Source organism: Trichoderma evansii (assembly GCF_050947405.1).
Source record: "Trichoderma evansii strain SZMC 28006 chromosome Unknown GGI43scaffold_1, whole genome shotgun sequence".
NCBI lineage: Eukaryota > Fungi > Ascomycota > Sordariomycetes > Hypocreales > Hypocreaceae > Trichoderma > Trichoderma evansii.
The window spans coordinates 3,574,805-3,588,751 of record NW_028145205.1 but is presented as its reverse complement, the minus strand read 5'-3'; the positions used below and the strand labels follow the sequence as shown (position 1 = coordinate 3,588,751).

The window sequence follows — 13,947 nt, the reverse complement described above, 5'->3', positions numbered from 1 at the left end:
CCCAAGGCGAACCGCCCTCGTTTCTGTCCCTCAAAGAGATATATTATTAAAAACATTTTTTTTTTTTCTGTGCCCCGCGGCTAAAAAAATTGAAACGCGTTTTTTTTTTTTTTTTTTTTTTTTTTTTTTTTTTTTTTTTAACTTAGTGATTTTATTCCCAAGTATTTGTGTACTTTCATTTTCCAGTCTTCAAAAATGTTGCTCTCCAGCTACGTATATGGCCTGTGAACCAAGGGAGAGCTCGAGACTCTATCTACAAAGCCGGTCTTGAGATATGCTGGCAAGGGATCTTCGCTGTTATCTCCAAATCGGTACAGCTCAGCAGAAGAAGCTCTTAAAACAAGCGTTTATTCGCGAGTTGGCTAGCATCATGTATCGTCGACTGGCGAATGGCTGGAGATCACGGTACCACGAGCCAGTGTTACATGCCGCGTCCCCGAAGGCGCCCATGCCTGCGCAGCGCTATAGAGTGTAACCTAACAAGAAGGTGGTAAATGCCTGACGAGCTAAGCATCGTCGGATGGCTCCCTAGGTCTACTACAAATAGCAATAGCACAGCTCCGTGCTACTACTGCTGGTATTGGGGTCACAGCGCCAGGGCAGCGATATGTCCTGCATATTATCGTACGCCACAAGAGGGGTCAGGGAAGTGAGGTTACCACGACGCCAAGGGTAGGTTGTGTTATATAAGTGCGAACAAGGATGAACTAGTAAATACTACCAGCGGTACCTAGTATCTAGCACTACTCCATCCTATGTATGTAACTCTCCAGTTGCTCTCCGATAAGAGGATCAGAGATGCCGTGCTGGGTCTCTATATACAAATACTAATCCATGTCATGGGTCCATAGGGCCTTTTGTCGCTATATAGGCTATAGGCAGGGACCTTGCTAACCAAGAAACTGGAGCCGTTGTTATGCACGGAGCAACTCTACTCCGCATGGACCAGTAAAACAACGGTAAACCAACGTCTTACGATTCTGCGTGGGAGTTTTTAAGATTTTGTGCAATGGTTTAGTTTAGTAATTGGTGCGGCATACAGCTGTGTATACCAGGTAGGTAGTAGGTATTAATGCGACGAAATACGACGTAAAAGCAGTAAGCTACCATGCGTGATGGTGGTGGTACTGGTAATTTAACTCGACGCCCTGCAGAGCCAGCTACAAGAGGTTGAAATTAGCACTTCACTCTTCACGCATCAGTGCAACATTATCCGTCAGCCTCACAAAGCAGTCCAGCTTGTCTCTCAACCTCATTTCCTCCGTCCCTTGTCCCAGTCCAGCCCCCCATCGGCCCCGCAATATATCCCGGCAAACCACCGACGCCGTAATTGAATCCTGACAGATGCCTGATATGGACTAACACATAACATAAGCAAAAGATGGGGGTTCTGTGGCGGCCCGGACTAAGACTTATCCGCCTGCTGATTGGCCCGTGATAACGGCCCGTGGGGAGGCGTCCCCGCACGACGATCGCGTTCAGGGATTCTCCAAGCCATTTCGCACCAACAGGCTCTCTTAGCGACCTGGCACTGGCCAAAGGGACGAGAAAGAAGCAGAACAGGGTCTCAGCGGCATACGGGGAGAATCGCACCAGCTGATTACCGACCCCAGAGAAACGCCACAAAGAAAGAAAGCAACGTCGGGGCAACTCTGGGGATCTGCCCACCCAGCGGCTGGATGGACCAAATGACCTCTCGATGAATAGATGGCGTGTAGCACTGCAGCTTTCAGCTTCTGGCCTCGATCGTTCTATCGCTTCGACTCTGCTTTGTCCAAGGACCGCTTTGACACGGCCCAAGGAGAAGAAGATGGATTTCTTGTACAGAGCACCAGGTACCTGGCCAGCCAGCGGCCGCCACAGTCAGCACTCTGCTGATATTGGCCCTTGGAGTACCTAGATCTCTAGTCAGATCCTGGCCCCTGGATATCATTGTCTGTGTTTCAAGTCACCAGCGGCATTCGGAGCCCGGAGTATTATGTACTTGCAGGGTGGAACTGCCATTTTACCCGACTTGCCAGTACTGACTGGGCTGAGATCCTTTGACAGAGTTCGAGAGTCGCCAATTGTGCGCCATCCAGCTTCATCGTTTTCTTTTCGACATCAGCATTGGTCATTGTCTCTTTTAGCTCCCCTTGCCAAGCATTCTTTCGAAGAAACAAATGCAGTTCTGGGCGAAAGAGATGCACGTTGGTTGCTAGATTTGCGGAGTGCTGCATCCCGTGAACACCACCAAGAAAAAAAAAGGTCATTAACGTAACGTTGCGCGCTCAAAATTACCCAAGTCGACTCGGCCCCGGCAGAACGCCACAGCTTCATTATCAACAGGGAGGTCACCTCTATCTTCGAAGCGCATACAGCCAACACTCAGCCTCAGCCCAGTCTGCTGGCTGCCGACCTGCCGAGCCGCTGGCGCTGGTCGCTGGTATGGACAGGCTCGCGCGTGCGAGGTAGCATTGGCCACTGGATCATCGACCTTGTTGGCTTGTCGCGTGTCAGGGGGCCGTGCTCCCGTCCAGCCCACAACGGCTGCTTCTTTGGGACGCATGTCGATTTAGAAATCCGCACATTCCTTCAATGAACCGCGTCTTGCCATCGGCTGGCCAGGTATTTAAATATTTGGCTGGCCCCGCGTCTTTAGGAGTCGTAGTAGTAGCGCTGGCAGGACTGCTTTGAGAATCCTGGAACGCACCATAGATCCGACCAATTGATAGTATTACCATCCTCCTCGGTCGTCCATCATGCTGCCCAAGGCGATCCTCGCGATTGCCGCACTGGCTTTCAGCCCTGCAAATGCGCTGTGGCCCATTCCCCAGAAGATCACAACTGGAGACAGCGTTCTCTTCATTGACGAGGCTGTGAGAGTGACTTATAATGGAGTGCCGGTATGTGATTGATATAATATGCCGTTCTTGGTAAAATTCGATAGATCGCAGTGGCTAACACCATGATAATAGATTATCACAATCGGCTACAACCCACCTGCTGGTTCCAACTTCAACAGCAAGGAAATTGTTCAGGGCGCCGTCTCGCGAACTTTCCAGTCCATTTTCAACACCAACTTTGTGCCATGGAAGCTGAACCCCCGTAACAGCAACTTTGAGCCTAAGCTGGCTCCCCAGAACCGAATCCAGACCATTGCGATCCAGCAGACTGGAAAGGACACTGCGACCACCTTCAAGCCGCGCGCTGGAGACGTTGATGAGTCGTACAGCCTAACTGTGTCAAAGAATGGACAGGTCAACATCAGTGCCAAGTCCTCCACCGGTATCCTGCACGCTCTCGAGACCTTCTCCCAACTCTTCTACCAGCACTCTGCCGGACACTACTTCTACACGACTCAAGTGCCCGTGTCCATCCAGGACTCGCCCAATTACCCTCACCGAGGTGTTATGCTTGATCTTGCCCGTACCTACCAGACGGTCGCTGATATCAAGAGAACCATTGATGCCATGTCCTGGAACAAACTCAACCGTCTGCATTTGCACATCACCGATTCCCAGTCGTGGCCTCTGGTGATCCCTTCACTGCCTAAGCTGTCTCAGGAGGGCGCCTACCACCCAAGCCTTGTCTATACTCCCGCCGACCTTGCAGGCATTTTCCAATACGGTATCGACCGCGGTGTTGAAGTCTACACTGAAATCGACATGCCCGGTCACATTGGCGTTGTCGAGCTTGCTTACAGCGATCTCGTTGTGGCCTACCAAGAGATGCCTTACCAATACTACTGCGCCGAGCCACCTTGCGGTGCCTTCTCGCTCAACGACTCCAAGGTTTACGATTTCGTCGATCAACTATTTGACGATCTTTTGCCTCGTGTCACTCCTTACACCTCCTACTTCCACACTGGTGGTGATGAGCTCAATGCCAACGACTCCATGATCGACCCCCGTCTCAAGTCCAACTCAAGCGAGGTGCTGCAGCCTCTGTTGCAAAAGTTCATCACCCATGCTCACTCCAAGATTCGCGCCCAGGGTCTGTCACCATTTGTCTGGGAGGAGATGGTCACCACCTGGAACCTGACTCTTAGCAGCGACACTGTCGTTCAATCGTGGCTGGGCGGTGACGCCGTCAAGAACTTGGCCGAATCTGGCTACAAGGTCATTGACACTGACTACAACTTTTACGTGAGTTTATACTTTGAAAATCCGATGTAGCTGGATAATTGAATTGCTGACAAAACTATACAGTACCTGGACTGCGGTCGTGGCCAGTGGGTCAACTTCCCCAACGGTGACTCTTTCAACACCTACTACCCCTTCAGCGACTGGTGTGCTCCCACGAAGAACTGGAGACTCATCTACTCTCACGACCCTGCCAAGGGTGTTTCCAAGGCGAATGCCAAGAACGTCCTAGGAGGAGAGCTTGCCATCTGGAGTGAGATGATTGACGGCAGCAACATCGACAACATCATCTGGCCCCGTGGTAGTGCCGCAGGCGAGGTCTGGTGGTCTGGTAACATTGATACCGCGACTGGCCAGAACCGCAGCCAGCTTGAGGTCGTGCCTCGCTTGAACGAGTTCCGTGAGCGTTTGCTTGCTCGTGGTGTCAACGCCATGCCCATCCAGATGACTTACTGCACTCAGCTCAACGCGACGGCTTGCACGCTGTTCGCATAAGTTTGGGATGAGGTTTTTTTTTTTTAATTGATGAATGTTTTTTCTTCCTTGTTTGTTTTAAAACATTATGTTTAATGTACAGAGGTAAAAACAGGTTTATGGCTTATGAGAAGTTTCGGGGCAAATAGGCTTGGGGCAACACATTCTATAATTGTATATAATATACTTCATTCATACCCTGAATTTTCAACTTGCTCTTGTTTTGTGTAATTAAATCGTAGTCGGCTACGCTCAGCATCGTTTATGTTTGTCCACTAGGCTTCCAAATCTGAATTGTTCTAATATGGGGAGATTTTCATCGCTCGAGAAGGCAGATCTGCACCAAATGGCTTGTGTATAGTACGCTTAGAAAAGAGGGATGGAAGAGCACGGTAATGCGACTTTCACATAGTGCTTCTATTATCTGCATGGGTATGTAACCGCGTGTATAAAGTCGTCCAACATCTTCATCACACACAATTTATTCTTCTCCTCCATCTTCTCTTTTCCTCTTTTCTTTTTTATAAAAAAAAATAGAACAATCTCCCCGCGCTCGTTATGCTTTCTCTCCTTTCCCTCCACCTATTATAAAATACCATACAACACCTAGAAACATGGCAAGGAGAAAGAAAGAAAAGTAAATGAATCCCATAAAGTCCTTAATTTATCCCAACTGGCCCGAAAAAAAAGAAAATTTCACACATGCTATACAGGAGAGAGAATCTGGGGGGTGAGGAGAAATGATTTGCTGCCAATAAATTTATGCAGGTCCAATCACGCTCGCGTCGCCAGATCCTGGCTTGACAGACCACAGATCTCGCGACCATCCCATCTCCCGCAGTCTCTTACTGCCAGATCCCGATGGCCTCTTCTCTCCAGTGGCAATGGCCAGCGCTTTGCTGCAGGCTGCAAAGGCCTCGACGAGCTCCGTCATGCGGTTAGCATCTGTGAAGGCGTCTTTCAGGTCCGAATCACGCTCGGCTACCAATGATGCGAGCTCCATGCACTCCAGCAGGTTATCTCGTGACAGGCCAGTGCCGGCAAATTGAAGAGCGCTGATGTACGCCAAGACGGTCTCTGGCAAGTATGCAGCTCGAATGTCTCGCAACTCTACGTCTCCACCTGTAATATCGTATCCGTTAGTTGTCTGAAGTTATATTGAAATCGTCATCCCCAAAACATACCCTTGATTGCCGGTATCAGCCATCCCTTCAACAAGGGCTTCATGAAATCTTTGACGTTCTTGATCGCCTCGCCGGCTGGGCCCCAGAAGTCCCGGTCTCCATGAGTGAGTCTAGCTCAAAAGTTAGTTGGTGTATTTCAAATATCGGGACAGAAAGCACATACTCAGTCGAGAGAATCATCAGTGATGCTACTGTCTCCAAGGCATCCAAAGCCTTGACAAGAGCTTCGAGCGCACGGAAGTTTCGTGCTTCTGCCATGACTCGCTCCGGATTCATATTGGAAATTTCGCTGCGCTCCAGCAGCCTGGCCCAGAAGTCCACATCTTCATACCATACATCATCGGTCTCTTCCTGCCCTGACATCCCTTGAATGATCTTGTCAAATGAAATCTTTTCCAAGAGTCGTCGGGCTGCTCCTAGGTTCGCGTTTCCTATCAAGATGTTAGTCATGTAATCCTATATCATATTATGCAACAGTTTCACGTACTCAGGAAGAACTTGTAAACCTTCGTTCCCGTGGAAAAGACCTCAGGCCACATGCCATCTACCATCATGAGCCACTCCAATGCACAGATAACCCGGTCGTGGTCATTCTGCACAACACCCTCCTCATAACCAAAGAAGTCTGCCTTGATCAGTTTTCCAAATTGTGGTGTTGAAGGTGCATCACTGATGATGCTAAATGAGGCTTGCTGGGGAGCCTTCTCTCCCAAAGCGTCGTAAAAGAGCCATACCTGCCTCTCCACAAACTTCAATACGTCGATTCCAGCCTTCTTTATCAGTTTTAGCTGTAACAGACGCTGTTCAGGATCCTCTTCGTGGATTAGATTCCAGCTCAGAACATCGTACTGCCTTGGCGTCTGTAGTATGGAGCAATACAGGGGGATAAGCTCTTGGAGACCAGCACGGCGCAAGTAGTCGGTATACCCCGCTAGGATACTTTCCTGGCCAGATAACCACTGCGGCGGTGTTAGAGAGGCAGAGATGATTCCCTGGGCAGAGTTGAGCTTCTCCATTAGCGTGGTGATCACAAAGATGTGAGATACAAGACGGAGTCCATGGTGCTGATCCAGGCTAAAGTATTTCTTCTTCAAAATAGCAGAGTCGATGGGCTTGGAAGAAGGTAGAAGAATGGATTGACCGTTCGAATTTGCATCCGCAGTCATGACGAGACCTTGTTCGTACAAGTGACGCCCGACCTCTTTAGCAATGAACGCGGCTTGCAGAGCTTTACTAGGCTCTGTTGCCTCGTCACGGACCCTTTCCTGTGACTCTAACGAGCGAACAAGTCTCTTCTCAACACCTCGCGGGTCTCCCAAAAACTGAACGGCATCAAAGGAGGCAAAGTTTTGAGTCAAAGTCGAGCTCATATTTGATGAGCATCGGCTCAGCACATAAGTGTCGAACTGAGTTCGTAAGAGGGCATTATAATTGGCAAAGAGGAAGTCGTCCCATCTCCTAGCAATCTTCTCAACACTGCTGATGTCACCCGAGAGTAAACCGTATACCGCACGCTCATAATCATCTGAGCCTCCCTGACGAGCCAAGGCAAAGCACGTACGTCTCCAGAGAGCCAGCGATTCGGGTTTCAAGTCATCGACGGGGTCAGTGTTGTCATCAACAGAGAGAGGCATGGCAGACATGGAAACAGCACGCCACATTTCAGTGCGCTCTTGGCACCACTCACGCAGCTCTTCCAGGCTGCTGCCACGACGAAGATGTTCAAAGCAGCCAAGCCAAATAGCACGCTCGAAGTACTCGTCTGCGGGTTCGAGTTTCCGTCCTTGACGAGTAATAGCATCGGGATCAAGCTGCGTGATCAGAGGGGCGCCGTCCTTGCCAACATGAGATTCCATGACTTTAGGACCCTGGTGGTCCAATAGTCCATGCCATGCCGTCAGGTTCTTCCGCAGCTTGATAGTTGCTCGGGTGTGGAGCCAGCCATGAGCAACGATATCTCCCCTGTCGGCTTGCTTCAAGAGATCTCGAGCCAGGTCATCAATGTCAGGACCAGCAGCTGCATTGCTCTGAAGCCACTGGAGAACTGCATGGCGCTCCTGAGCTGTAGGATCCGCAAGGAGGAACTCAAGTAGCATATCGGATTGCTTCGAGCCTGTTTCTATTGTCGGCCGATCGTTGGTATTCGATTCTTGCGCCGCATAGCGTAACGGTAATAGTCGTCGAATTAAATCCCATGTCTGCACTTCCTTCTCCAGCTGCTTAATCTCATCGTCCTCTCCAGAGAGGCCATCTGCCGTCTCAATCTCATCAGCATCCATGTCTACATCATCATAACCACTGCGAGCCCGCTTCGGCCGCGCCTGTTGCAGTCTTCTAGATGCATTCTCGTAGTATTTTCGGGGGAGGTCGAGAAGTCGGGCTCGTTTGTCTTCCAGCGATAGGAATGGCGAGAGGCAGTTGTCAAGGGCGTTGGCAAACTCTTCCACCTCGGGGCCGACATTGAGGTCGTCCAACAGCCCTTGCTCCATGGTGATTATCGAGTCGAGCACGTGCAGTGCTTACGCTATGCTAACAAAGGTCGATGGGAGGAAAAAATACACGTCGAGTGCCGCTCAATGTATGGATCTCGCCGCGCAAAACGTCCCAACCAGGCGATCGCTGTAGAGTCTGGCTGGGGTCCAGGTGCCGACTTTTCAGGGCGTTGGCCTTGGCCGCATAACACAAATGGAAGTCGCAATTGGGTATCCCAGAGAAGTCGGCGTCGCTATCGTGATCGAGGACTTCTCCGTCGATTAAGGGAGTTTGATATGCGGCCTAGCGGGATCGTGGGCTGCTCAGCGCAGAAATTCAGTAGCTCTCAATATTTTGTTGCTTCAAGGCGCGCTTGAGCTTCCACACGGACAGCCTGCTAGCCTGTGATTAGTCCCTAGTAGACTGTACCCGGCGGACGGGCTTCTTACATATACAAAGAAAAGTATCTTGTACTATTAGGTAATCTTTGAATTCCCAGCAGCGACCAACTTTGAATTTTTGGCATACTGCGATATGCAACAAAACGGGGCTCTGTGCTGGTGAAGCCCACTACTATTAGTGCAAATTTTCGTCTCGATTTTTTTTCTTCTTTTTTCTCTTTTCTTTTCTTCATCATAATGTCATCGGCATTCGTATTAGAGTCTCGGAACAAGAAATTCTCGATGCTTGTTCAGGTCCTATAAGGATCTCTTGCGTGCTCAACGATCGCCTAGAAAAATTCGCTCCTCATCAAGTTGCCTGAAATTCTCTACACTGGTTGACATACTATACGATGAGCGTACATTTCTTCATTCCCCTTTCCCTCCTATCTATGTACACCACGTACATTCTATCTAGATACATTGTAAAATGCTGTGCGTGCCTAAATGAGCCGCATAGATTATCTGTAATTGTGAAATGTTCGTTTTTCGTCCTTCCACACCTCTATTTGCCTTCCTTCTGCTGCTGAATCTTCAGACGCAGCAGTTTTGGCAATGGGCAGCTGGGAGAGGTTGCGTCGTCGCCATACCGCTGGTAGAAGGCTTCACAGCATTCATACAACGCCCTGACAGCATTTTGACAACGAGCCTCGTTGTAATTGTTCTTGAGAAGGCAATCTGTGGTTATCTCAGCCTGAATGTCCTCGCGATTCGTGTGCTCGCTTTTTGTCCTAAAACAACAACCTACCCTGGATGGCGCACTGGAAATTGAAAGAAAGCCCCTCTCGTCAATATTTGAAGTCTCGAGGGTATATGTGTTCCAAAAACTTACTGCTCGTGGATGACACGGTGGACGCGCTTCAACGTCGTCTTTAGGAGATGGCTATAGTAGCCAGTGGCTGTGGTTAGCTGCCGAATGAAATATCTCAACGAATGAAAATAATGCCAGACACTAAAAAATGTTGGAAACGAACCATTATTAGGTGTCCTAGCGAGAGAGTAGACTTTGCGAAACCAAGAGAGTTAATACGATCTTCCAATGGCGGAACCAGCCACTAGAAGCCTTCGATTGATGTAAAAGACAGATACGAATAGCAGATTAACTATTCTGTTCCTGCATTTCAAGCTTGAACTGTAGTCACTGATGTCATCAGTACCTGTTCTCGAAGTTTTGGCTATGAGGTGCTGCGTAGGTGCACCTGGTACTAAGTCATCTCACTGCCAGGCACAGATAGTGCGACGCTGTGGCAAGTACCTGGCTGTTAACAGCGCTACGAACTGCCACCGTTAGCAGCGCCCAATCACTGAAGCCCAGCCGTGCAGGATACTGTACCTCTACTTCTAGCCCTCAGCCGACCAATCAGAGGCCTCCCTCCCCACTTCTTCTTAGAAGCATTTGGGCGCCTTCTTCGTCGCCCTTCTATCGCATCACTTCTCGTGGCGCCTAATTTCTTTTCCTCTAAACCACTTCTTTTCCTCTGTTTTCCTAACGATACCCCCAAAACCAACAAAGAGAACCCCCCCAAACAATAGGAAAAAAAACCAAAAGCCAGAAACAAAAGAAGAGAAAACACGCCACAGTCATGTCTGAAAACGATGCGAACCAGTCCCCCGTCGACCGACAGGACCCTCCTCAAAACAGCGAGCACCTCAACATCAAGGTCACGGATAACAACAACGAGGTCTTTTTCAAGATCAAGCGCAGCACTAAGCTTGAGAAGCTCATGACAGCCTTCTGCGAGCGCCAGGGCAAGTCTCTGAACTCGGTGCGGTTCCTGTTTGATGGCACACGAGTCCAGCCAACGGATACCCCGGACGCGGTATGCTTTCTCTGTTTTGCTGCTTTGCTACGAACTCCCCTTCATTACCTTTGCTTGTATCTGTGTCTTTAAATATTCGTTATAACTAACGTATTGCTCCTTTTCCCTTTGTTCGGAATCTATAGCTCGAAATGGCAGACGGTGACACTCTCGAGGTGCACCAAGAACAAGTTGGAGGACGCCTGCTAGGATGACGACGCCGAGACAGAAGAGGGGAGAAGTGACGATGATACCGATTGCGGGGGAAGGCAGAAGTGGAATGCGGAAAACGGAAAGACGCTGTGCGCATCTGAGCTGGGTAATTGGGTTTGCATTCTATCCCACATACTATCTACCATGACTTGTGTAATACCTTAGAATCAAGAGAGAGAGGGAACTTGATGTTCTACGACGGCCAATTATGGCCACATTCTTGTCTTCACGCTTGCTCGTCCGTTCATACGGTAGTGGCGAACTCATTCGCAGAGGGACGTTAATGATATACGAGGTGAAAGTGCAATTGCAAGCCGTAAGCCAGGTTTACCTATTTCAACCATTATCCCAATGCTCCCGATCCCAGTGTCGCCCCCATCATATTGAAACGCCTCATTAAAATGCATACACAAAATCCGTTAATGGCATCATCGTATCATATTGTTTAAAACTTGAGCTCTCTGGCTCTACACTTGGTGCAGAGTATAATTGCCCCTGTCGCAGTCTCTTTGGGGAATATCTGCCCGTCATCAAATCCTCCCTTGCACTCGGCACAGCGGAAGCAGTGCTCATGCCATTCACCACCAAGTGCTTTGATATACTGGCCGATCACAGCCATCTTGCACATCTTGCATTTGGGTGCACGACGTTCAGTTCGCTTCGTTTGGCAGTTAATACACCAAGCGTACCCGTCTTTTTCGATGTGCGTCATGCCGTGTTCGAATGGGTCGCCACACTCGGCACAGAAGAAGTGCCCGTAATGCCAATGCGCTCCAAGAGCTACGATGTGCTCCCCGAGGATGGGGGTTGTGCAGTGCTTACAGCGTGGAGCGAAGAGTTCGTGCCAATCGAGATGGCAATAGAAGCGGAGGCGTTCATCTCCGTCTTCCGCCATGGTCATGCCAGGCTTCTCATCCAATATCTCTCCCTCCGCGCGACGCCGAATTCTCTCCAGTCGCTCAGCCCGCGATGCATCTGGCTCTGGGCTAATCTCCATTGCCTCAAGACGAGTGTTGCAAGTGTAGCAACGGAAGCAATGGGGATGGAACCGCTCAGGGGAACCAGCCAATGCCACAAATTTTCCTTCAATAGGACGCTCACACTGATTGCAGAGCGTGCCTGCTCGGCCAGCGGCGCTGGTGACGCTGCCAGCACCTGGAGCTGGAGACCAGTGACCTCGCGGTCCACGACTTCCTGGTGTTGGAAGAGGGCGTGAGCCTTTTACGGGCGAATCCTTTGGCGTCGAAATGCTGGGAATCTTACGGGGATTTGGCGCTTCGTCCACCGCAATGGAAGGAATGTTAACCGTGGGCGTTGGCTTCTTCGAGGTCTCTTCTGGTTCCGCTATCGAGATCGACGGGACGCTCGCGCTCGTTTGCGCTCTTGGCCTCGGCGAAGGGTCTTCCGCCACAACGATGCTAGGGATATCCATAGGCCGAGTTGGATTTTGGGCTGTGGACTGAGGCTGGGCTTGTGACTGGGACCGGAAGCGGTTTGATGCTGGGGTTGACGGGTTTGGTCGGTCTGAGCTGGCATCAGTGGACGAGGACTCCTCCGGGGCTTTCCAGTTAGCATCGAAGCTTACAATGGGCCTTCCAGGGCTGTCGCTGACTGCGGTAGGTTCCGGTAGTTTAGAGCTGCGATCTTTGAGCCTCATGCTAGTAGCTTCACGGATGTCTTGGCCGCGAATCTCGACTCCATTCAGACGCTGTCCATCAGGGAGCGGTTGCGCAGCGGAAACAGGAGCGTTGACTTGATATTGGGCGTTGCGAGATCGTGTTGGAGGATTCCTGTGGATTTCTACCCTTTCCAGTCGTTTGGTTGGGCTAGAATCTCCTTGGAACCGTTGAAAGGGATTGCGTCTCACAGCATTCGAAGGCTTGGACTTGAGGGAAACGGGCGAATCCTTTTGAGGAGAGGCTGTTGGCGTGGATGCCTCGCCCGAGGGAGCTTCGGGTTCTTCCCATATCTGATCACCGGAGAAGGGCCGTTCAACTTCTCCACTGATATTCCTTTTCATACTGCTACGCCGGCCGCCCGTGAAACGCCCTCCGACGCTTCCATATGACTTTGCCTTGGTCGGAGACTCTTCAGACTGGGCTGCCTCTTCGGGAGAATCGTTTCTTTTAGGGCTGTTGTCTCCTTCGGATGAGGTCGATGATGGCGAGTGCACTTCAGAATACGAGTTTCTATTTGATTTGTTCGCACCAGTTGACCCACCCCCTTTCACGGTAGCTGCCCGAGCATGTGCGTAGCTGTCCTTTCTAAGGTGTGGTCGATACAGGTACGCACCGTCAGGGGGCCGAGGCTTGACGCCATGCTGATGCTCCCATACAAGCTCAGCAGCCTCATTAAGAGCAGCGTTGTAGAGGCGAGTCTCATCGTCTTCAATGACAGGATCGGGGGCAGGGGTATTCTTTCTGCTCTCCCGAAAGTCCATTTCTTCCATGGCATCTCGTAGTGACGAAGCTTCTTCTCTTTCCATCCAACGCTGACCTCGTTCCATGTAGCTAGCTGTAGGCACAACGGTATCTGGCTTCAAGGGAGGCGGCGTCGGACTGGTAGGGTAGTAATCACGGCTTTTGGTACTAATCATTGAAATGCGAGTTGAAGCCGTGCTTCCTCCGATGAGGCTGGGCGTGTGTGACTGCGATCGTTGGTGGCTAGCATGGTGAGCAGGAGTGTCTGGCGACGGTGTAGATGCGTCGTAGCTGATCTGGCTCAGGCTGTTTCGGTTTACCTGCGGTCGAGTGCTGGGAGGCGGAGGCCTGGCGCCGCTGGGCCTTCCCACGGGCTTGCTTCGAAGGTTTGCGAGATAGCTTGCTGTTCATGGCAGTGTAGATTAGCGACCAGCCCGAACCATCAGTCAATCTGCCGCATATGTCGTACCGAATTCGTCTTTAGTCATGTAGGAGGGCGACGGCGGTGTCCCCCTACTTGACCTGACCTCGCCAGATTGCCTCATTTTGTCCTTCTCCTTCTTCTCCCTCTTCTCGTGGATCGTCACAAAATAAATAAAAATAAAACAATAATTAAAAAAAAAAAAAAAGGTTAGTCTCAGAGGGATGCTATGACAGTTTTATGCCTGCAATGGACGTGCTGTCGCCGCACTGGGAGGCCGGCGGTGAACTAGAGAGGTCGCATGCGAGGCGTGACGTTTTGTATGCAAATAAGAAGCGTTAGGTGCTCGGTACTTTGCACCTATTATCGAGCCAGCAATCGATTTTAGCGGGGGTTGACG

The 13,947-nt window shown here is 50.4% G+C and overlaps 4 protein-coding genes across 4 annotated transcripts; 2 read left to right on the top strand and 2 right to left on the bottom strand.

Moving 5' to 3' along the window:
- Positions 1 to 2,645: 2,645 nt before the first annotated feature.
- Positions 2,646 to 4,905, top strand: GGI43DRAFT_40729 (beta-N-acetylhexosaminidase). The gene is made up of 3 exons (XM_083206219.1): positions 2,646 to 2,885; positions 2,958 to 4,127; positions 4,191 to 4,905. The coding sequence occupies exons 1-3, from the start codon at positions 2,742 to 2,744 to the stop codon at positions 4,617 to 4,619; spliced, it is 1,743 nt and encodes a 580-aa protein (XP_083066771.1). The 5' UTR covers positions 2,646 to 2,741; the 3' UTR covers positions 4,620 to 4,905.
- Positions 4,906 to 4,909: 4 nt separating this feature from the next.
- GGI43DRAFT_392219 (uncharacterized protein) lies at positions 4,910 to 8,676 on the bottom strand. The gene is made up of 4 exons (XM_083204534.1): positions 6,270 to 8,676; positions 5,946 to 6,213; positions 5,783 to 5,892; positions 4,910 to 5,720 (listed from the first exon to the last, which is right to left on the bottom strand). The coding sequence occupies exons 1-4, from the start codon at positions 8,269 to 8,271 to the stop codon at positions 5,359 to 5,361; spliced, it is 2,742 nt and encodes a 913-aa protein (XP_083066770.1). The 5' UTR covers positions 8,272 to 8,676; the 3' UTR covers positions 4,910 to 5,358.
- A 1,390-nt stretch (positions 8,677 to 10,066) lies between these two features.
- Positions 10,067 to 10,977, top strand: GGI43DRAFT_40648 (SUMO family protein SMT3). Its single transcript, XM_083206150.1, has 2 exons — positions 10,067 to 10,514; positions 10,640 to 10,977. The coding sequence occupies exons 1-2, from the start codon at positions 10,278 to 10,280 to the stop codon at positions 10,706 to 10,708; spliced, it is 306 nt and encodes a 101-aa protein (XP_083066769.1). The 5' UTR covers positions 10,067 to 10,277; the 3' UTR covers positions 10,709 to 10,977.
- GGI43DRAFT_40636 (LIM domain-containing protein) lies at positions 10,978 to 13,778 on the bottom strand. The gene is made up of 2 exons (XM_083206137.1): positions 13,596 to 13,778; positions 10,978 to 13,529 (listed from the first exon to the last, which is right to left on the bottom strand). The coding sequence occupies exons 1-2, from the start codon at positions 13,669 to 13,671 to the stop codon at positions 11,152 to 11,154; spliced, it is 2,454 nt and encodes an 817-aa protein (XP_083066768.1). The 5' UTR covers positions 13,672 to 13,778; the 3' UTR covers positions 10,978 to 11,151.
- Positions 13,779 to 13,947: the final 169 nt, after the last annotated feature.